This window comes from Astatotilapia calliptera, chromosome 18 (assembly GCF_964374335.1).
Source record: "Astatotilapia calliptera chromosome 18, fAstCal68.1, whole genome shotgun sequence".
NCBI classification, from domain to species: domain Eukaryota; kingdom Metazoa; phylum Chordata; class Actinopteri; order Cichliformes; family Cichlidae; genus Astatotilapia; species Astatotilapia calliptera.
Window position 1 is genome coordinate 25864528 of NC_137439.1, and position 23128 is coordinate 25887655.

A 23128-nucleotide genomic window follows, 5' to 3' on the forward strand; every position below is an offset into this window, starting at 1 on the left:
GCCGTCGTGTTATGAGCTCACGATGATAATCGACAAAAAACACCCCAGCCTTTGTTTATTTCGTCTTTGACTTTTCATGTATTATATAGAAAATGAAGTAACACGGGCATGAACTGTCGTAATTGTTGAGGTTTATTTCTCTGCTGCTTGTGTTTACGCGGATAAAAATGGACCGTTAGAGAACAAAAGCTGGAGCAGCCAATGAGCAAACGGCTTGTTTCGGTGTCTGGTGGGGCGTTACAAATATCCAGGAAATTATTATTCCTTCGTTTATTTCTCACATTTCTTATTCAAGCTGGGGGTACGCGGTGCCTTGTAAACGTGTCCCGCAACTCTTAGGTAAGACGTTTGGTTAAAATACGAGTGCGTATGAAATGATACTTTGCAGGGTAACATCAGAGGTCGTTTGTCAACACTCTCCTCGGAGGGGGGCCCGCCCGTCACTCCGATAACACAATGTTAGGGGTCCTTGAGGTGGGGAGCGAATATGTAAATGCCCCTGTCCTGGCAGTTAACAATTTAGATTAGCAGCAGAGTTAAGTTAGCTTAATTTCACATTTAAGGCCACTGAGGCCTTTATTGTGTTGAATGCATTGTTTATAACGAATAGCAGTTTTGTGTTTCGCATTAGCACGAGAAATCTCTTAGCATCTTTTTATGTGTGTTTATGCATATGTATGACTACAGTCTCCTTTTACAGTCAGCTTTGCTGCACTGTGTTGCACTTACATACCAAACCATTTGTGGAACCTCTTGACTAACGTGCTCCTGTGAAATCTGAATAAAAAACCAAGTAGTCAGCAGCTATACATGTTCAGTCCCAGCTCTGATGACATTCCTCTTCTCTCCAGGAGGGATTCCTTGTAGACCTGCAGACATATTAATGACGAAAAAGCCTAGCACTATGCTCCGTCCCAGACGTGGCAGGCAGGCCAGTGCCAGTGGTGACGGTGTACCTCCATCCAACATCCCAACAAACTCTGAAACGTTACAGGAGTCAGCCCCACAAATGAGACATCTGATCATGTCACAGCACAGTAACAACCTCCTCAATTTCTTGAATGAGGACCGGAGCCGGCAGAAGTTCTGCGATGTGTTTGTGTCTGTAGGTGGGAAGACCTACAGTGCTCACAAGGTGGTTTTGGCCCATGGGAGCAGCTATTTCCATGCTGAGCTGTCCAAGAATCCTTCTGCTAAAACTCATGTGACTCTGGAGCACGTGGAGGACTCTGTTTTCCAGCACCTGCTCAGCTTCTTGTACACCGCTGAGTGTGTTGTTGCAGAGACAGCACTCCCAGCTCTAACTGAAGCGGCCCGATTCCTGGACATGATGGATATATTAAAGCTGTTATGTAAAGACGGTGAAGTACAACCTGTAAGTGTAATACAAACCCAGGTTGAGACAATAGCTTCTCATAAAGTGGAAACTACCTCCAATAACTCGCCAGGAGCTGATACAGAGATCAACAGTCCAGCTGATGTTCAAGGAAACCTGTTCGGTCATGATAACTCCAATCAGGGTCAATTGGCTGAGAGTGTACACACTGATGTACATCAGGAGGCCTCAAATGAGGAAGAAAAGACGACAGGTCAGGGAAGTGCTACCACACGGAGATCAGCTCGTAGGAGGAGAACACCTACTAAGTATAAAAGAAATGATGGTGAGTACAGTAGCAGTGCTCCCAAGGAAAAACAAAGCACTGCATCATCAAGGCAGCACAACAAAAACAGACTGGAAGGAAAAGGGGAAGTGAATGTGACAGCCAAGCTGGATGTGAATAAGGCATCTAAACCAGTTCAGGGTGACGATGTAATGGATATGGAAGAGGAGGAGGAAGAGAGAGGAGACGCAAATGCCGCTATTATTGCTGAGACAGCTGATGAGGCAGAGAGCCGTGCAGATCTGCAGAATTCAGATCTACAGAGGACAGAGCAGCAGGCTGCTGACAGGGTGGAGATGCATGTTGGAGCAGCAGCAGGAAGCTCTAACCAGAGTCCAGTGTATCCTGAAGGTCTGGCTCCAGTCATCATACAGAACTCCAGCAAGAAGATCCTCAAGTGCCCCAAATGTGAAAAGACGTTTGACCGTGCAGGTGGGAACCACGGAATAAGATCTAGATTATTAGTGTTATTCTTATCTTACATGGTTAACAGATAAGACCAGAGATAATTATTTTTTGTAATGTCATTCAGTGTTTGGTCGGCACACACATATAATAGCTATAAATGCTCATCATGAATTACCACAGCCTAAGATTTGAGGGTCATTCCATAGAAGATCAGTCAAAATTGATTTTGTAAAACTTTGTTTATTTATCAGCGCTTTGTAACCCTAAAAGTTAATAGAGTTGAGTTGTAGTTTGCACTTTTTAAATTTTATTGCAGCATTTCACCCCCCATAATTTCATGGGTAAAAAAAAAAATATATACACCATTAACACGGTTAACCTGTTAGACAGTAAAACAAGTTATGTCATACGAAGGGTCTTCTTTTTTGTCTACATTTTCATACGAGTCTCATCTCCTGGCCATGGTTCCTTCTGTTTCATAATATTTATAATACAGTAAGTTTGTAATGTTCAGCAAGTGTTTAATATTAGATTCTGTTTAACCAAGGAAAGCAGGATTTGTGATAACACAACTAGTGTGGAAGACTATTCAACTGATTTAACCCCTTACTGATTTTCTGTTTTTTGGTATGTTTGTCACACTTAAATGTTTCAGATCATTAAACAAATGTAAATATTAGACAAAGATAACACAAGTAAATACAAGAGTTTCTAAATGAAGGTGCTTATTATTAAAGGAAAAAAAATCCAAACTTACATGGCCATTGTTTATAAATAGATTTTTTTGTGGCCTCTAAAGTGTCTTTAGAGAGTGCCTCTAAAAGGCATTGCTGTGTTTGTATTGTAAGTGTAAAGGGTTTTTTTCTTGTAGAGGTACGTCTGTAGTGTGTGTTTATCTTATGACCCAGATGTGTTCCTAATACAGTATAAATCATATTTCCAGGGAAATATGAGAGCCACACTCGAGTGCACACAGGCGAGAAACCTTTCCAGTGTGACATCTGTCTGCAGCGTTACTCCACCAAGTCTAACCTGACTGTACACAAGAAGAAGCACGCCAGCGACGTCCCGTTCCAGAAAAAGGAGCACAAATGTCCCTTCTGCAACAAACTCCATGCCAGCAAGAAAACCCTGGCCAAGCACGTCAGGAGGTGAGAGATGGCCATTTTACTTTGGTATTGTAATAAATTCACATAATGTTCATGGGATGATTGATGCCAGGGTAAGAAAATGGATGTAAATGTGCAAGTATAGTATGTTTGGACCACTCCCTGTCGCTCTGGTTGCAAATCATCACCAGCTCAAGATATCAGCATACATGTGTGTGAGGTATTTAGGCTTTGCTTTGTACAAAAAAGAGAAGCTATAACACTGCATCCATGTACATACAGTGTATATGGTGTGTGCAGTGCAGTGAATGATAATTCATATACACTAATAGTTAAAAATAAATCCAGAAAGATCAGCCTCGTGGTGAAGAGTCTGAGATTGGCAGTCTATCATTTTACATGTTCAGTTTCCGTGTTATTGGATTTAATATACAATTAAAATGATTGAAGCAGTGTCACCAGCACTATAGCGCTCATATTTGTAAAACTCTGGCTCTACTTAAATTCTAGTTAAGATATTATACAATACAATACAATTTGATTTATATAGCACATTTAAAAAAACCACAGGTATGCCAAAGTGCTTCACAGAATGAGTTAAGAGCAATAATAAATACAAATATGAAAATACAAATAAAATATACTAACAGGCGGGTGACATAACTAACCAATAATACACCAGGCATAGTAGGCACCAGTGAAGTCTGCACACAATGCTGAAGGTTAAAACATTATAAACATTAACAAAGTGATAAAGATAAGTTCCAGTACACTAAAAATGTGGGCTCTAGGAGGCGGGGAAAGCAAGACTAAACAAATAAGTTTTTAATCGAGATTTAAAAGATTGAATTGAATCAGATGCCCGAATAGCTAGGGGGAGGTTATTCCAGAGGTAGAGTGCGACAGTGGCGAATGCGCGGTCACCTCTGGTCTTGAGCCGAGATCTAGGTCGCACCAGGAGCATTTGGCCTGCTGATCTAAGCGCTCTCCCAGGGATATAAAAGCTGAGGAGATCCGTAAGATAGCTGGGCGCGGTGTTACTTATGATTTTAAAAGTGAGCAATAAGATTTTAAAATCAATACGAAATTTAATAGGGAGCCAGTGCAGGTCGGATATTATAGTTAAGTCATTTGTGCAGCACAAACATCACACAACACCAACATCAGCTGAGCTGCTGCTGTGCTGTTGCGCTGTGTAATGAAGTATCTTCTCTTTCCTGTCAGGTTTCATCCAGACCACATCCAAGAGTTTCTTACCAAAAGGAAGAGGAAGAGTGAAAGCTGGAAATGTGCTGTGAGGACTGGTTTCAGTTTTGAAGAAATATTTATGTTATTGACAGTGATGTTAGCAAATGTATTTCTCCTGATGAGCCCACATCCATTTTTTATAATATATTTCCAAGACTCAGTCAATCAAACAATCAGTTATTATCAAATTAAATACTTTTTAAGAACTTTATCTTTTTAACTGATAGTCTGTGGAATCAACAATAATATTAGTTCAATTCAATTTATTTGATACAGCACCAAATCACAACAACAGTCGCCTCAAGGTGCAAGAACCTACAATAACACATACAGAGAAAAACCCAACAATCATATGACCCCCTATGAGCAAGCACTTTGGCGACAGCGGGAAGGAAAAACTCCCTTTTAACAGGAAGAAACCTCCGGCAGAACCAGGCTCAGGGAGGGGCGGGGCCATCTGCTGCGACTGGTTGGGGTGAGAGAAGGAAGACAAGATAAAGACATGCTGTGGAAGAGAGACAGAGGTTAATAACAAGTATGATTCAGTGGAGAGAGGTCTGTTAACGCATAGTAAGTGAGAAAGGTGGCTGAAGAAGCAGCTGCATCATGGGAATCCCCGGCAGCCTACACCTATTGCAGAATAACTAAGGGAGGATTCAGGGTCACCTGGTCCAGCCCTAACTATATGCTTTAGCAGAAAGGAAAGTTTTAAGCCTAATCTTAAAAGTAGAGATCGTGTCTGTCTCCCGAATCCAAACTGGAAGCTGGTTCCACAGAAGAGGGGCCTGAAAACTGAAGGTTCTCCCTCCCTTTATCAAATGAGTTAATTTTTCATTCTGCAGTCTGCAGCTGATGTGGTAAGATACTGATCAGACCAGAACGCACAACCACTGTGGTCCCACTTGCAAACTCTTTGAACACGTTTTCCTTTCTCGTCTCTGTCATGCATTCATGCATGCAAATGTCAATAAAGTTACAGTACTTATTTTCAAGCCTTCTGCTAGTCCTACGGAGGAGGAGTGAGGATCAACAAAGATGATTTGTTTTTTAATTCATACATTTTTTTATGTGGCATGTCATTTCAAATGCAGCTTTTCAGACAGCTCAACAGGTGTCACCAAACACAAAGTGTCTGTGCCGTTTGCCACACAGTCTCTCTTGTTTGCTGCTCCAACAGTTGTTGTGTTTGAAGAGAAAAAAGTTAGTGTGTGATCGTTTTAATCTGAGAAATGGAGAAAGATGTAAGAAGGAGAGGAGAGGGAGGTGACAGATTATTTTCAAAGACAAGGACTGTTCAGCAAGTAACATTTGTTAAAATGGAAATTTACATGTTACACAACTTATTGTGAAATGTCTTTTATAAGAGACTAAATGATAATAATTTATTGCTCAGAGTTTATACAGGATGGCAGCTGTAGGCTAAACTGGATAGTTTGTGGTCTTGTGGTAAAGTTATAATAATGGATTAAGCTCATTGATCAATGTTTTCCTGTGTCAATATTTAAAGAAACTCTTTATATTAGTATATCTGTGAAATAACCAGTGTTTACACCCATGACTTTTATATGGGCTGTAATGATGAATTAATCCTACCTGTAACCTTTGAACTCTCTGTATCAGATCTGTTTCAAGACCTTCACTCGCAAACCTCATCTGGAGGAGCACATGATCCTGCACAGCCAAGACCGGCCTTTTAAATGCTCCTTCTGTGATGAATACTTTAAATCCAGGTTTGCCAGGCTGAAACACCAAGAGAAGTTCCACTTAGGTGAGAACTATTTGTTTCACTTATATATTTAAACGTATTTTTGAATCTCAGATAAGTATTTAAATAGAGAATATTCAGGAGATAAAGTTTTTGTTTTTCATGTTTTCAGACTATATTAAATCCAAACCTTTAACGTTTTTCTCCAGGTGCTTCAACTTCGTCTCATAGTCCAAAGACATGCAGACGGGTTAGTTTAGGTTAAGTTAGTGATTCTAAATTGACTGTATTTGTTCATGTGAGAGTGAATGGTTATCTGAATGTGCCAGGGTGTACTTTTGTAACCCATATTGAAGTAGCAATTGATCTACTCGATTTCGTCCTGCCTCATTTTCAGGTCCTTTCCCCTGTGAGATCTGTGGTCGTCAGTTTAATGACACCGGCAACAGGAAGAGGCACATCGAGTGCACACATGGAGGCAAAAGAAAGTGGACCTGCTTGGTTTGTGGGAAATCAGTAAGAGAAAGGTACACCTGTCTGTGCCTGTTACATTTCCCACATGGCCCGTTTTTATGTGGGAGTGCACTATGTTATACGGCAATGATTATTTATTTAAAAAAATAGTCATAGATGATCATATTTGAGTTTCCACATCACAGGACAACCCTAAAGGAGCATTTGAGGATCCACAGTGGAGAGAAACCTCACCTCTGTAGTATTTGTGGCCAAAGTTTCCGTCACGGCAGCTCCTACAGGTGGGTCCTGTGAGATTTGGAGACGCCGTTTGGTGTTGGTGATCACAAAAGTTTCAAACTTTCTACTATGAAATTTCCCACTTGTGGGACTAATAAAGGTATCTTATGACCTTATGAACATAACTTCATAGTAGACTTGTCTTTAATGAGAAAACTGTTCCTTGGACAGGCTTCATCTCAGAGTCCACCATGATGACAAGCGATATGAGTGTGATGTTTGTGGGAAAACCTTCATACGCCACGATCACCTGACCAAACATCAGAAAATACACTCTGGTGAGCATGGAAGGGACGGCAGCGCTATTCTCTAGTTTTACTTGTTACTTTTGTGGCTTTTTCTCCGCACAGAGTCACATGGTACAGCGTAAAACACTTAAAACAGTATTTTAACTGTACCCATTTCTATTACAGGTGAGAAAGCACACCAGTGTGAGGAGTGTGGCAAGTGCTTCAGACGCCATGATCACCTGACAGTCCACTACAGAAGTGTTCATCTGGGAGAGAAAGTCTGGCAGAAGTATGTTATACAAACCACGGGCTGGTTCTCTAGTGTAGTTGTGTTGTTGTTGTCACTTGCTTCTCTCTGCATCTCCTTTCCAGAGTAGCCTGGAGGTTTGGTAAACGTTCCCTTTGTGTGTTAATGACAGATTTTTTTCCTCTCAGGTATAAAACTGCTGTGCATCAGTGTGAGGTCTGCAAGAAAGAATTTAAAGGAAAGTCAAGTCTAGAAATGCACTTTAGGACTCACTCAGGTAAGGAAGCAAATGAATTAGTGGAAAGTCTACATTTGCATGAAAATACTTCCTGTATGAGAACAGAAAAGAAGTGGATCTTTAATGAGTGTTTTTAGGCTTGTTTTATTCTTTTTTTTTATAAACTGAATCCTTTAAACATGAGCAGCTTCAACTGGAGATTATATTCTGTTTTGGATGCAGACACAGATATCTGGATGAGTAGTCATTCTTGTTCTTTGAATCTCACTTTAAGCCCCGTGGATGTGTCTGTAAGCTCCGCGCTCACCGTCTCATGATAAAACTTAAGTCACTTTGACACAAACAGATCTGAGCAGACTCCTGGATGCAGAAACTATAACAAGACCACTAACTGCTGCTGACAGCTGTGCATTCGTTGTTTAACAGTTTCATTTGTATGAGCTGTGTCGAGTAGACAACATTTAGAAGAACCATGAAATAAAGACTTTTTGGGTTTTGAGAAGTGATAACAAAAGACGCCTCTACAAACAGTCGGGGGGTCTTGAAAGCCTGACAGTCAGTGTTCTGATGCAGGGTCCATCAGGACAGAAGATGATTATTATTAAATTAAAGGCGCCGTAGACGTGAATGTCTGTCTTTCTGTGTTATGTGTAACAGGTGAGAAACCGCACAGATGTCCCGAGTGCCATCAGACATTTCGGATCAAGAAGACTTTGACGAAGCACATGGTGATTCACTCAGACGTCCGTCCCTTTAACTGTCCCCACTGCAGCGCCACTTTTAAAAGAAAAGACAAGCTCAAGTACCACGTCGACCACGTGCACAGCACGCGCTTTGCCGAGCAGCCCCTCAGCTCGATCGGTGAAGAAAAAATAGTGTCGGTTACTTTTGAGGAAAGCTCAAAGACGTACCATGCCGAGCCCAAGTCGAGCCACCAAACCAGCCCCGCTCCTACAAACGTGTGCGTTCCCGTCACTTTAGTTCCCATCCAGATGGCTGGAGGAGCGCAGGGCGACTTGACCATTCACAGGCCTCCACCTCACTCCTCACAGACTCACACAGTCATTAGCTTGCAGACTCAAGGACAGCAGCAAAACTCTGGCTACCAGGCTACGGACATGGCCTTCTTAGAGAAGTACACCCTCACACCTCAACCGGGCAACATCGTCCACCCCGTGAGGTCGGATCAGATGCTGGACCACCGAGAGCAGTCCTACCTGGGAACGCTGCTTGGACTCGATTCATCTTCCTCTGTGCAGAACTTGGCCACCTCTGATCATGCCCACTGACGCTCCTTGGCAAAAAACTGGAGCTTAAAGGCACAGCGCAACAAACTTGGCACAGAAATCATGTAGGGAGAACCAAAGACGTAGTCACCTCTGCAGTGTGTTTGTATTTTAACATGGCGGTGACTCGCAGTCAGACTCACGTGCCATCTAAACTTAGGACAAAAAAAATAAATCCAACCAGATTTTGATGGATTTGTGTGACATGTTTAAGATTAAAAACCTGTAAATCTAATTTAAACTTAAAAAAAGACATTCTGGTAATAATGAAACATTTTTAAACATTACTTTAGCAAGTCCAAGTCTAGGCAGGATTTTTTGCTGTTACTGAAGTGTTTACCGTTTCATATCAGAGTTTTTATTAGCACGGTCACTGTCATTTTTAACGGATTCATTTTAAAATGAATGATGAGATTTTTGATAGACAAATCATGTAATTATTTTTAGTACAAACAGTTTGCCGGTTCTAACTTCTAATAATTAATGCTGGTTCACCAAATACACAATAAACTTCTAATAAAAATAATAATCGCTGGTGGTTAGAGGAATTCTAAACTGTGACTGCAGTATACATGTGTGCAATTTGTCAAAAACAAGCACAATGATTTCTTTTTAAAAACTTGATGTAGTTTTATGATTTAGAGTAATGTAGGTGAAAGGGAGAGCTTTCAGCCACTTGTGAGCTTGAACAGCTGTAGGTGTGAATAACCTTTGTTGTTTAGCTTTAGTTACACATCTGGTTTTAAGTTGAGATGTTTCATGAACAAATTTCAAGCTTGTTAAATAAAGTAAAACAAGTGTACAATGAATAACATATAATGACTCTTTATTTGAGGGCAATAATTAGGCATACACTGCGTTTCTTTTACAGATGAAGACTCACCAACAGACAAGTCTTTTTAAAGATAAGTTTTCAGTTAATATCTCTTTGGAAATCACCTGGTTGGTGCAAATATACCCCTGACCTCCTTCAGTTCCTCGGATGTCTGTAAACATCTGGGAACCCGAGGAGACCAGCAGCTGGAACCTCTGGGAGATTTGTCTGATATAAGATTCTAGCTGTGTTGCGTCTTTGTCTTTGGTTTTGTCTCAAATATTTCCCTTCAGTTAAACTGCAGGCAAATTCAGCACCCAGACTCCTGCACTACAAAGTGATGCTGTAAAGATGGTGCAGGATGCAGTTTAGTGTTGTCCTGTTGAAATATGCAAGGCCTTCCTTGCATATTTAAAAAGCGCTATACAAATACAGGCCATTTACCATTTACCTTCCCAGAAAAAGACCTATTCTGGGTGGGAGCATAAACCGCACTAAAACCTGTACATATGCAATGTTTTTGTGTTTTCAATGCTGTACAGTCATGTGAAAAAAAGAGTCTTCAGAGCACTATGTGGTTCTGTGAAGTACATCTATCAAAGCAGAGGTTTTGGCTTTTTGCAGGTCTAGAGCATTCAGGTGTGTGTTAACAGGAAGGCAACAGCGTGGTTTTTATAACATTACCGTAGGTGAATGTTGAAAAAGATTCACTGCATATGAGTGTAATGAAATGTGCAATAACCTTAATAATACACTTGTTTTGATATTTGGGAAATAATTGTGTTTTTAAACAGTAAAGAAAAGAAGAAGAAGGATTACTTCTTCTCATTTCTTTACTGTTTCCTATAACTTTGGTCACAATTTGAGAACTGATTGATTTTAAATCGATGCTCTTCAGATATAAACACTAAAAACAAGAACAGTAAAGAGCAGCAGGAGTCTTTATGAGGAGGAGACTTTATTCAGTTCAGCTGTGTTTTTGTTTCATATATGAGCACACAAACCATTTTCTCTCACACTCTCAAAGATGAAAATGATGATGTGATCATATGTCAGGCGTCTCCTCTAAAAGCTCCAGGGTGGTGAGGAAATCCTCAGCTACAGCTGTGCTTTGCACCTCTGGTTAGAAGAAAATATGTTTTATGAATAAATTACGAGTGTAAAAAAATCAAGTTGTGATTCTGCATTTAAGCATCTTTAAATGACAGATCAGAGCAATAACAGCATTTCTTTTAAAGAGGAACACTCACCACTGCATGCTCTGCCCTGTTACAACCTGTAAACAGTGATGCAGAAGCTCAGTGTGAACACTTCAGTTACTTAACATTTGCAGATGAGGTGTGTTCAGTTTTCTACATGTCTACAAGCTGCTGACAGTTTTTATCAGGTTTAATATTTTGTTTAATCGACTTTACTGGGATACTGTTTAAATCACTGCATGAGGCAGAAGTTTCTATAGAAGTGGATATGGTTGTTTACTAAATAGTCCCCTGTGTTTACACGAGGCACAAAGTAAACAACATATTTATCAGCCTCATTAAAGGTGATCACACAGTAAACTCTGTTTAAAGCCTTTCTGCATATGTTAAAACCTTAAAGAGGAATTATAGATTTGATCAACTGGTCCCTAAATGCAATTCACACTCTCCTTTCAATGAGAAGTCTGGGCTCGGGTGAGCCCGAGTGTCCTGGAGGGACGTTCCCCGCCGGATACACGATGGATGGGTGGAGGAACTAGAGGGTCGTGTGCCTGGCGGGACTGTCGATTGAGGACATTGAAGACATCTACCTTTTCGGAAGCATGATAACGGGGTTCTTGCTGATCGGAGCTGGCTTGGCCCTAGCTTATCGGAAATTGAAGAAAGCGGAAATGGCTGATCAAAGCCCCACAAGGCTGCCCGCTGTGATTGAAACCGTGGCACAAGTTGTGACTTCTCAAAATGTGCTCATCAAACGCAGCATGGATAAGATCAAGAGAAGCTTGATGCTGTTGTGGGCACTTAGAGTCTACAGCCTACCACACCATCTTCAGATATAGCTGCACACATAGAGATGTTTCCCCCACGTTGTCCAGGGACTTGGATGGTAGCCCTTTGTCCAATAAGGTTACGTCCTCTGCGTCTAGTTTTTGCCAGATTGAAACCGGCCGCATCAACAAAAATATACTTGTGATGATTCACAGCAGCGTCCAGCTCCATCACCCACTAAAATCATAATTTAGTTAGTTTTTTTAGCCGCATGTCATTCCTTGCCCTGACCATTTCCACCACAGCCAACTCCTGTTGGTCAGTCAAAACACGTGGGCGACCACCACCAGGTTGTCTCCTGTTAATTCTGAGAACAATCATATACTGTGAATATTGAAGTATTACAAATTACATTACTGTAAACTGACAATTACATGTTGTTCATCTATACAATAGAGTACTATATTTTAGAAGTGAAGTTGCTATAGCAGACATATCGGTTTTCTTGGCAAAAAGTTCTGATGATAGAGCTGACAGTTGACCTTTGTAAATTAGGCTGTACCAACCTGGCAGCCTCAGCCATGGTAAAGCCTCTGTTAACCACATGGTCAACAATGATGGCCCGGACTTCATTAGAGATGATGGTGCGTTGTCTTCTGCTACATTTCTCTGAAGACCACCTCTCTGTCGAGGAGCATCACCACCTCTTCGATGAAGGTTTCCTCTCCCTACGAGTCTATCCTGCTCCATATTTGAACAGTGCAAAGTCTCAAACACAGTTCTACTTATATGGTAACTAATTGTGATCATCAGGGGGAAACAATTAGCAATTATAGTGTTTCTAGATTGAAAGCTCTTGCAGCAATGTGTAACTTACAAATGACCAGACAACAATCAGTCAAGTTGAAAATCCATGGACATAATGAAGGATTCATTGATTAAACATTAAGATCAGTTGAATTAAATGACAGACAAATGTATTAAACTGAATAATAAGAGATGCAAATCAAAAATTTTATAGTGATAACATTATGAAAGGCAGTAACTGTGAACGAAACATTTATTTAGATGAAACACTTATTTTGTGTAGTGAAAAGGATATTTTGTCATTATGTGTATTGTACTAACACTGTCAAGGCTCGGCTGTGTGGCAGGCAGGAGGAGGACCCAAAATGCAAAACTCACAGGCACGAGGGAATAAACTCAAAAGGCAGCTTTATTGCTGAAGAGGCAGAACATAGGAATACAACTTTTAAAAACAAAAACAAAAAAACTATATACTAATAGGTTAGTTTACACTAATATATAATATGTATTGTTGCTGTCAAACAAATGTTTAATCAGATTCATCACAGGGTTACTGTGGATTCATTTTGATTAATCACGATTAAATATCATTCAATGCATCATTCATGCAGTTTCTTGCAATCCACTTGGCAATTGTGTCAGTCAATATTTCCGAGGTAGACTTACTGAGTCCCCGATGCTCCGTGAGTGGTTTGTAGCAAGCTGAGTGACGCGTTAACCAAAGTCCTAGCAGCATCCCCGGCTAACGTATGCTTTGCGTCCCCGTGATATTTTAAGCTGGAGGTGCTTTAGTGAAAAGAAAATTCCTTCTTGCACAATGTGCATAATAATACTTTACGTTGGTCGACTGTTCCGTCTTGTTATTTTTTTAATACTCAAATTTCCCATCGAGAGGACCAATGTGTGTTCATCATTTTCCATATTGAGTTGATTGGTTCAGCTGCCCGTCACTACCAGATCAACTGCCCATTTGCGCATGTGCGAAGGTAACTCTGTTTGGACAAACTGCCCGAAAGGCGTTGACAGAAACATTTCAGGAATTTTGAGTCATTCTGCACTCCAGATGCGTTAATTTTGACAGGACTAAAATAAAGACAAATGAATGCACAAAGACTCATATTTTTTTTACTCCTGTTGTCTCATTTACTGTGAATATTTAGTCCTTCTGACCGTGAGACGCAGTCATTGTCAAGAAAACACTTCAGTATTTCACTTTTATATGGCAGAAAAAGTCCATGTTTATTCATTTGATCCTGAATTTCTCAGAAAATGTTTTGGATAAATTCTATGAGGTTGTTTACAGATCCCAGATTTCAAAGAGACTTCCCGGATTGCTGTAATCAGAGGTCACCATTACGAAACATCAAACATGTAGAAGCACAGGTTTTCTGGTTAATGTGTGTTTGATTTAAAATCAGAGTTTCTCTGATTGTCAGCTAGATCTCTACAAGCTCTGTGTTTTTGTTAAGAAACAGATATCAGGGAAAATGAGGGAAAATATAAGAAAGCACAGTTAGATTCTCCTTTACTTGAGTTTACAGCATCCCAACAGGTTTGGCGTGGCTGCCTAGCAACTAAAAATGTTTCCAGGTGTATAGTAAGAACATTTGTTTTTACCAAATTCATATGAGGCGGAAGGATTTGGCAAAATCTGTGTTTTTCCCATTTTTCAGAAAGAAGACTTTAAGGTGCGCCAAACTGAACATTTATAAAATCATCATACCAGAGTAACTGGAACATGGCTGGAAATGTTCTCATCACAGGACAACCTTAAAGGAGCACTTGATGATTCAGGGTGGAGAGAAACCTGACCTCTGTGGTATCTGTGGCTGATGTTTCCATAATGACAGCTGCTACAGGTGAGTCCAGTGACTTTTGGAGAGGCTTGATGATGACAAAAGTTTCAAACTCTCAATTATTAATATGCCGTTTTTATAGCTATAGTTCTCTATATTGGCTTGGACAGGCTTCACCTCAGAGTCCACCATGATGACGAGCGGTATGAGTGTGATGTTTGTGGGAAAACCTTCATACGCCACGATCACCTGACCAAACATCAGAAAATACACTCTGGTGAGCATGGAAGGGATGGCAGTGCTATTCTCTAGTTTTACTTGTTACTTTCGTGGCTTTGCCTCCACACAGTCACATGGTACAGCGTTAAAACACTTAAAAACAGTATTTTAACTGTACCCATTTCTATTACAGGTGAGAAAGCACACCAGTGTGAGGAGTGTGGCAAGTGCATTAGATGCCATGATCACCTGACAGTCCACTACAGAAGTGTTCATCTGGGAGAGAAAGTCTGGCAGAAGTATGTTATACAAACCACGGGCTGGTTCTCTAGTGCAGTGGTGTTGTTGTTGTCACCGGCTTCTCTCTCTCCTTTCCAGAGTAGCCTGTAACTTTGGCAAGTGTTGTTTTCTTTTGTTGTCTGCATAAATAAATACTGCAGAAAGTTGCTGTGCATCAGTGTGAGGTCTGCATGAAAGAATTTAAAGGAAAGTCAAGACGCTGCGCAGGACCTTTAAGCTCCCAGGCCTCTGTTAGAAGACCCGAGCTTGAAGGATAGACCGCCCGCAGGGCGAGAGGTGAATTTTTTTATTTATATGCACATATACATATATATATATGTGTGTGTGTGTATATATATATATATATATATATATATATACACACATATATATATATATACAGATATACATATATATATATATATGTGTGTATATGTATGTATATATATATATACACACACACACACACACACACACACACACACACACACACACACACACACACAGTACGATAAAATGTTTAAGAACCTTTTTTAAACATTCAGAAAGTGTTTTGATAATTGGGAAATTATTCAGTTTTTAACCCTTTAAGACCTACCATAGAACAAAGTCCGCCAGAGCTTATATTATATTTTTAAATGCTGTAGTGCAATTTTTGGGAGCATTTCAAGTTGCTATACATCAATACAACCATTATATATATTATATATATATATATAAAAACACCCAGCACGCCCCTGCGGGCGGTTTATCCTTTAAGCTCGGGTCCTCTACCAGAGGCCTGGGAGCTTGAGGGTCCTGCGCAGTATGTTGGCTGTTCCCAGGACTGCGCTCTTCTGGACATCTTCCACATCCTCTCGAGCTCTTCTCTGAGCCCTTGGCATTTCTCCAGCTTCTCGTGTTCCTTCTTCCTGATATTGCTGTCATTCGGAACAGCTACATCGATCACTACGGCCGTCTTCTTCTGTTTGTCTACCACCACTATGTCCGGTTGGTTAGCCACCACCATTTTGTCCGTCTGTATCTGGAAGTCCCACAGGATCTTAGCTCGGTCATTCTCCACCACCCTTGGGGGCATCTCCCATTTTGACCTCGGGACTTCCAGGTTATACTCGGCACAGATGTTCCTGTACACTATGCCGGCCACTTGGTTATGGCGTTCCATGTATGCCTTGCCTGCTAGCATCTTGCACCCTGCTGTTATGTGCTGGATTGTCTCTGGGGCATCTTTACACAGCCTGCACCTGGGGTCTTGCCTGGTGTGATAGACCCCAGCCTCTATGGAGCTTGTGCTCAGAGCTTGTTCTAATAATAGAGAAATTTAAGAGGCTTATCCCTCAAAACTGTAAATACAAAAAAGTTGCTCAAAATAGTTTCCTCCCACAGGAAATTTATTTTGAGTGTCTTCATAGTTTTATTTTTGAAATACACCAATTTTTATACACTGCAGGAAAAACGAAAATAAATATTATACTGCAAATTTGCAAAAAAGCAGCATATGCATCAAAATAAACTATTTCCAGCAGTGCAATATGAGTCCTAAGCATCCCAGAAACGACACAGAAAGTCATAAAGTCAAAGATAACTTTTAAAAACACCAGTATAGACTCATGAGGCCCTGATGGTAAAAAACTACATTTCCGCGAAAATGACGTCACTTCCGGTTTCGGGCAGGTAATGGCGGACATGCAAAAGTTTGCACTGATGTCTATTCCAATGTAGGAAGTGTTACAAACAGCTGATCGGATCGGCAAAGCGTGTTTCTGGAATATTATGTTTTTGTTGCTGCAAGCGCTTTTTCTGCAGTTTTTGCAAAGCTATATGTGGAAGGAAACTGTGACCTAGGACAAGCTGATGGCATAAGATGTAAGCACAACTCCTCCGGTTTCATATGCAAAAAAAATTATTGCGCTAGCTTAAGTGGTTGCAGTGCTACCAGGATTTAAAAATAGTTACGCAAAACAGAGCGTGCCCGCTCCGACCGGCTTTAAAGGGTTAAAAACAGTAAAGAAATAAAAACAAAGTTATTATTTTTATGAGGCTTTTCCCGTAACTTTGGTCAGAACTGTTTGACAATTCGATAGTTTAAACATTCTTCACATTTGTAAAAAGTGATGAAGTTTTTCTCAAACGTTTTGCCATGATCTATAAATCAAAACTGCAAAAACAAACAAACGGCAAAGAGAAATGTGTGAGTTTGTAGGTGTATGACTGTCTGGAGGCTCCAGAAAAGAAAACCACATGTGAGAACTTTCAGCAACTTGTCACCCTGAAAAGGAACACCCTGAAATCAAGAGCAGCAGGAGTAATGATAGTAAATACTGAGACTTTATTCAGTTCACTGGTGTTTGTTTCATATATGAGCACACAAATCATTTTCTCTCACACTCTCCAAGATGACAATGAAGATGTGATGATGTGATCATATGTCAGGTGTCTCCTTTAAAAGCTCCAAGGTGGTGATCAAATCCTCAGCTACAGATGTGCTTTGCACCTCTGGTTAGAAGAAAATATATTTTGTGAATAAATTACAAGTGTAAAAACAAAAAACAAGAAAACACCCCCCCCCCCAAAAAAAAAACAAACAAACAAAAAACCAAGATGTGTTTCTTCATATGAAAGCTCTTTAAATGACAGATCAGAGCAATAACAGCATTTCTTTCAAAGAGGAACACTCACCACTGCATGCTCTGCCCAGTTACAACCTGTACACAGTGATGCAGAGGCTCAGTGTGAACACTTCAGTTACTTAACATTTGCAGATGAGGTGTGTTCAGTTTTCTACATGTCTACAAGTTTCTACAAAGTTTCTATGGAAGTGGATATGTTTGTTTACAAAATAGTCCCCTGGTTACATAAGCATGTATGAGTAAATATTTCTAAGCATAAATGACAATCCATTATATAAACCTGACAACAGCTAGGTTTAAATCAGTGCTCTTCAGATACTAAACAAATAAAACACACACACAAAGCAGGAGCAGTTTTGATGGTAAAATCTGAGACTTTATTCAGTTTGGTGGTGTTTGTGTCTCAAATAAGAGCACACAAACCATTTTCTCTTAAATTTTTGAAGATGAAAATGAAAAGCTAACACAGGCTGTGACGATGCGATCATAAGTCAGGTTCCTCCTGTAAAAGCTCCAAAGTGGTGAGCAAATCCTCAGCTACAGGTTTAGTCACACAATCCCTGGTTAGAAGAACAGATGTTTTATGAATAAATGACAAATATAATTTTAAAATGTAAAAACAAAGGAGAAAATAACGAAAGTGTGAAAACTAAGTATAAAAGTCAAGATGTCATTCTTCAATTGAAACATCGTTAAATCAGAGCAATAACAGCATTTCTTTTAAAGAGGAACACTCACCAGTTCATGCTCTGCCCTGTTACAACCTGTAAACAGTGATGCAGAAACTCAGTGTGAACACTTCAGTTACTTAACATTTGCAGATGAGGTGTGTTCAGTTTTCTACATGTCTACAAGCTGCTGGCAGTTTTTTTTATCAGGTTTGATAATTTGTTGAATCGACTTTACTGGGATACTGTTTAAATCACTGCATGAGGCAGAAGTTTCTATAGAAGTGGATATGGTTGTTTACTAAATAGTCCCGTGTGTTTACACGAGGCACAAAGTAAACAACATATTTATCAGCCTCATTAAAGGTGATCACACAGTAAACTCTGTTTAAAGCTTTCCTGTGTATGTTAAAGAAATACATATTCATCGGGTCTATAAGATCTATTGTGTATATCTGTTACTCATTTTAATAATTTCCACATCACAGGCATTAGTTCAGGGAAAGGGAAGCTGTCAGGGCAGCAGCATACACTACAAGGTGTGACAGGTGCCTGTGCAGTACTTCTGGTGACAAGTAATGAAGGCAACAACGAATCAGTGAATCAGCAGAGTTGCTGCAGTTTTTTTCTGTGTGTTTAAAGGAGTTTAAAGTTGTAAAAGCTTGGTTGGATATGACGACACACAGAGACATTAAGTGCTTTTAAAATGTAGTTGTTATTAAAACGATTCATGTTCAGTTGTTTTATTTATTTCAAAGTTTTCTTTCTTATAGGTAATAAAAACGTGTTAACATGTAGGCAACACAGCACTGAAAACTCTTTTCTGACTGACACGTTCAAACATAGAGAGTTTACAGTAATACTTACAGTTAGTTGCCTCCACTCTTCCATTGATGCATCGAACCTTAGAATAATGTTCAAACGACCACCTGTGTGGTTTCACACACTCCACTCTCTCTTCCTCACCATTTTCTAGGTGCACAGTTCCCACAGATTTGTATTCAGGATTGTCATTGGTGTTGACAGCACAGAAGTTAGCTGGACACAAGAAACAACCATTAAATTAAAATTTCTCCCCAACGCTTTAAGAGATCCTTAAAAATGATTATCATTGATGTGTTTATACCTCTGCACTCAGGTAAGTCTGACCACATGCCACTGCTGATACACTTCACTCTTTCTGGACCCACTAATCTGTACAAACGTTGGCATCGGTATGTCAAATGGTATCGTGAAGTTTGCTGAGCAACAGCATTTTCAATAACAGGGAAGTTTCCGCAACTTTGAACTGAAATGAAAACGCAGGAATATTTCTGAAAACATACCAAACTGTGGCCGAGGTAATGCACTTAACATTCTGATTGGTCAGCATGAATAAATTCAAGGAGAAAATAATGTACTTATTTACTTGTTGTATAACGAAGACGTGTATCTCCCTCATTTGAAGATCCTGAAAGATACAAAACAGTTATTTTGCTTTGAGATTAGGCCAATTTGAACATTTTCTCTATTATTATTTTATAAAGTTTGTCAGTCATTTTTATGTTAACAAGGTATTCATGCTAGAGAACTTTTAACCCCCACTGAGACATAATGTAAATCATAACCTACCTCCATGTCCTGGCTGTATCACACTGCCGTCTCCTGTTTCTGTAACTGTTGATTCAGTATGTTCACCACCTGGTCTGGTTTCAATCTCTGTCAGAGAGACAGAAAATACATCACATATTCTACACACACTACATATGCATCCAAGAACTTTTACTGCTCAAAAACACCCAGAAATAAAAGGATAAAGTCACTGTAATATGTATTAAATATCTGGTTTTTTTTGTATTTTTGTATTTTATTAAATTTCACTATGAACAGCAGAAAAGACTGTAAACAGACACTGACAGTCCACTTCCTGTTTAAACGTGCATCATTTGTAGACTGTAAACTTCGATTGATTGCAGACTACTTATTATTTTTTATTTATTATATTTCTGACCACCTGATCATTCACTATGCAGCAGACTGTGACAGCACTGAGCAGCTCCTTCAGTGGGAGACTGCGGCACCCACGGTGTGGGACGGAGAGATTTCGCAGGTCTTTCCTCCCCACTGCTGTCAGACTCCATAATAAAGACTTTAACTGATCAAGCACACACATCCATACATATGCAATAATACTAAGTGCAATAATCCTTTCTGTCATCGTTGTATTTTTACTCAGTTGTATATAGTATTTGTATTTGTATTCTATTTTTATCTTATTGTATATTTATTTTATTTTATTCTACTGTATATAGTATTTTATTTTATTCTATTCTGTACAGTTGTGTACTGTATTTATTCTTATTGTATTTATTCTTATTGTATTTATTCTTATTGTATTCTAATTTTTGCCTCATAACTTTTGCACTGTCCACTTCCTGCTGTGACAAAACAAATTTCCCACGTGTGGGACTAATAAAGGTTATCTTATCTTATCTTATCTTACTAAACATTCTCATTCATTTGTGCACTGATACAAGTGTCATGTAATCAGTTGTTTTTAAACTTACTGTGGATTATTGCCAATTCATAAAAAGTAAATACATAAATGCAGATCTCATTAAACAGTCAGCTTACTGCATGTTGGCACTGCTGTCCAGTTTCCCTGTATACAAACAGATTTCTCGGTGTGTGCAGTGTCTCTGTCTTCACACTCATACTGCACTTCTGAACCTGCTGCAAACACTTCCTGGTATCCATGAATGATGACTGCATGGGGGATTTTAGGAGGTGCACTGCATGCACTCATACTTCCTGTAAAAATAAAAAGTCATGAATAGAAGCAGAAAAAAAGTGTTGAACAGCTAACTGGAGTCAAACATGTGGCAGACTTACTCTCACAGACTGGTGCAGAGGACCATTTTCCATTTCCACAGGTAGTGGTGTTGATCTGGTTTTGGTGCTCAAATCCTCCATCGCATGTTATCGTTAGTGTACTTCCATCCTCATACCAGCCATTTGAGTTTTTAGGGTACTTTCCATTGGGAATAGTTGGTGGAAGGCAGCTGCTTTCATCTGTGGAAGAACAGACCAGAGTCACCATCAACACTTTGAGATTTCACAGAGTAACTTTTACATTCATAATTAAAACTTTCTGACTGCGAACAGCAACATGTCGCATTAAACGTTGTGAAGAGTTAATTCAAGGAATTACTGGAAGAAAGTTTTTTTTAATTGTTCCTTTAAATCTGAGGAAAACCAGACAAAAGTCACCATCAACAGTTTAACAATATTAACTGTTGGGGTTCAGGGTTAGTGTAAGTGTTCATAAAAGTCACGATCAATGACAAATTCCCATCTTAACCATGAAGACAAGCAACATGTATTTTCTTTTTAATTATAATTTATGTTTTATTGGTTTTCTTATTTATACAACATGAACAACAATACAACTTAATCACAGTGGAGGGGAAAAAAACAAAACAAAACAAATCAAAACAACAACAAAAAAAGAACAAACAGACAAAAACTAAACAAAACAAAAACCCTAACAAACACGTATTTTCTTGGAAGAAATGCAATTTTCTTTTATTCGTGGCAGAATGATTCTTGACAGGCTTGGACTTCTGTGATTTGTGGTATTTAACTTTAAAACTCCACAAACAGCAAAATGTGTCCCTGCATGAACGGTTAATTCAAAGAGAATTAGGAGTCCCAAACTCTGATTTGTATGTCCTGTACCTCATAATATTATTTTTTATTTAGTTTATAACTTTTTTAGAGTTAAAATGAAAGCTTCACCATCCTGACATAAGATTGAACATTGTCTTTATTTGCTGATCAGTCTGATTTTTAGCTTATTTCTTATGTTTTGAGACAACTGATTACACAATCTTTTAATAATATATGTATATATATATATATATTTATTTAAGTTTTTAAGCACATTTACCATTCCCAGTATAGACATATATATGTAACACTTACCTATGCATTGTGGTTCATGAGACCATTGCCCATGTTCACAGGTACTGGTTGCCCACCAACCCTCCACTACAGGTTTATATCCGTTATCACAGGAATAAGTGATCGTGGTTCTGTCAGAGTAAGTCTCTTGTTCGGGGATAAAATAACCATGAAGCCTGGGAGCGTCACAGCGCTGTGCTGAAATACAATAAAAACAAACAAACAAGCCCCATAAAAACGCACATTAGATATATAACCAACAACTTCAAATAAATAAATAAATGTCCTCACCGAGAAGCACTCCAGGAAATAAAATCAGGACAAATCCAAGAGACCTGAGACACATTTTGCAGGAATTAATTCACAAAGCAGAGCAGAGTAGAACCTTGTTCTACTGAACCAGTTAATAATTAGTCATCAAAGCCTAAAAGTTGGGAAACAGTAAACAAACGGCTGAGTAATTCTGGCTGCTGTTGAAATCAATTCACAAATAGACACTGCGTGCACATTTTATAAATGTATAGAGCTTAAATTGGGGTCCTTACAAATGCACACAAAGTACGCAGACACACATTTTGTACACATAGTGAACGTTAAGAAAACACCGCTCAGTTGGAACTGCTTGTATTTATTTCTTTCCTCCTGCATTTGTCAGATAATGTTTTTGTACAAAAATCTATGAGGTTATTTACAGTCCAGATTTCAAACTGACTTCCCGGACAGCCGTAATCAGAGTTCAACATTGTGAAACATCAAACAGCAGCCACGTCAACGCACAGACGTTCAGCAAAGACTGAATCCTAAAGCCAGAAACAAAACAAGCAAAAAGGATGTTGACTGTGTTCAGTAATATTGTTATCATGATATTTGTTTTGCGGTGAAAGATTCAGTTCTTATTGATCCTTGCATGCTCTCTATATTTTCTTTTGAGGGACATGTGTTGGGTAGATTGAAGTAAAATTAAGTAAAAGGACAGCTGTTTAAAAAAACAAAATAGTAATGGATGAATTACATATGAGTTTTAGTTTCCTACTATTCTCACTCTATTGACAGCTGGCTGAGAGCTCGGAGCTTTCTCTGGATAAATGTGACATCTCAGGGGAATCACAGGACAGCAGTTT

At 39.3% G+C, this 23128-nt stretch overlaps 2 protein-coding genes and 1 long non-coding RNA gene across 7 annotated transcripts; 2 read left to right on the forward strand and 1 right to left on the reverse strand.

Annotated features, from left to right (window-relative positions):
• Positions 1-20: 20 nt before the first annotated feature.
• zbtb41 (zinc finger and BTB domain containing 41) lies at positions 21-9694 on the forward strand. Its single transcript, XM_026150019.2, has 11 exons — positions 21-339; positions 852-2093; positions 3013-3220; positions 4403-4472; positions 6047-6194; positions 6529-6658; positions 6791-6886; positions 7056-7162; positions 7298-7403; positions 7550-7638; positions 8257-9694. The coding sequence occupies exons 2-11, from the start codon at positions 884-886 to the stop codon at positions 8886-8888; spliced, it is 2796 nt and encodes a 931-aa protein (XP_026005804.2). The 5' UTR covers positions 21-339; positions 852-883; the 3' UTR covers positions 8889-9694.
• Positions 9695-10638: 944 nt separating this feature from the next.
• On the reverse strand, positions 10639-22694 carry LOC113010623 (complement factor H-related protein 1-like). Of its 5 annotated transcripts, XM_080292559.1 has the most exons (11): positions 22553-22694; positions 22299-22431; positions 22029-22205; positions 20937-21116; positions 20679-20855; positions 19677-19763; positions 19474-19515; positions 19192-19353; positions 18933-19103; positions 18136-18161; positions 17074-17957 (listed from the first exon to the last, which is right to left on the reverse strand). In XM_080292559.1, the coding sequence occupies exons 2-11, from the start codon at positions 22351-22353 to the stop codon at positions 17943-17945; spliced, it is 1092 nt and encodes a 363-aa protein (XP_080148685.1). In that variant the 5' UTR covers positions 22354-22431; positions 22553-22694; the 3' UTR covers positions 17074-17942. The 5 variants fall into 5 exon arrangements, with proteins under 5 accessions (XP_026005577.2, XP_080148685.1, XP_080148684.1 ...); XM_026149792.2 differs by lacking the exons at positions 17074-17957; positions 18136-18161; positions 22553-22694 and adding exons at positions 10639-10818; positions 10950-10975 and having other exon boundaries at positions 22299-22449; XM_080292558.1 differs by lacking the exon at positions 22553-22694 and having other exon boundaries at positions 22299-22449.
• Positions 13896-14711, forward strand: LOC145421779 (uncharacterized). Its single transcript, XR_013903146.1, has 3 exons — positions 13896-14332; positions 14440-14546; positions 14682-14711. It is a non-coding gene; the product is annotated as an uncharacterized LOC145421779 (long non-coding RNA).
• Positions 22695-23128: the final 434 nt, after the last annotated feature.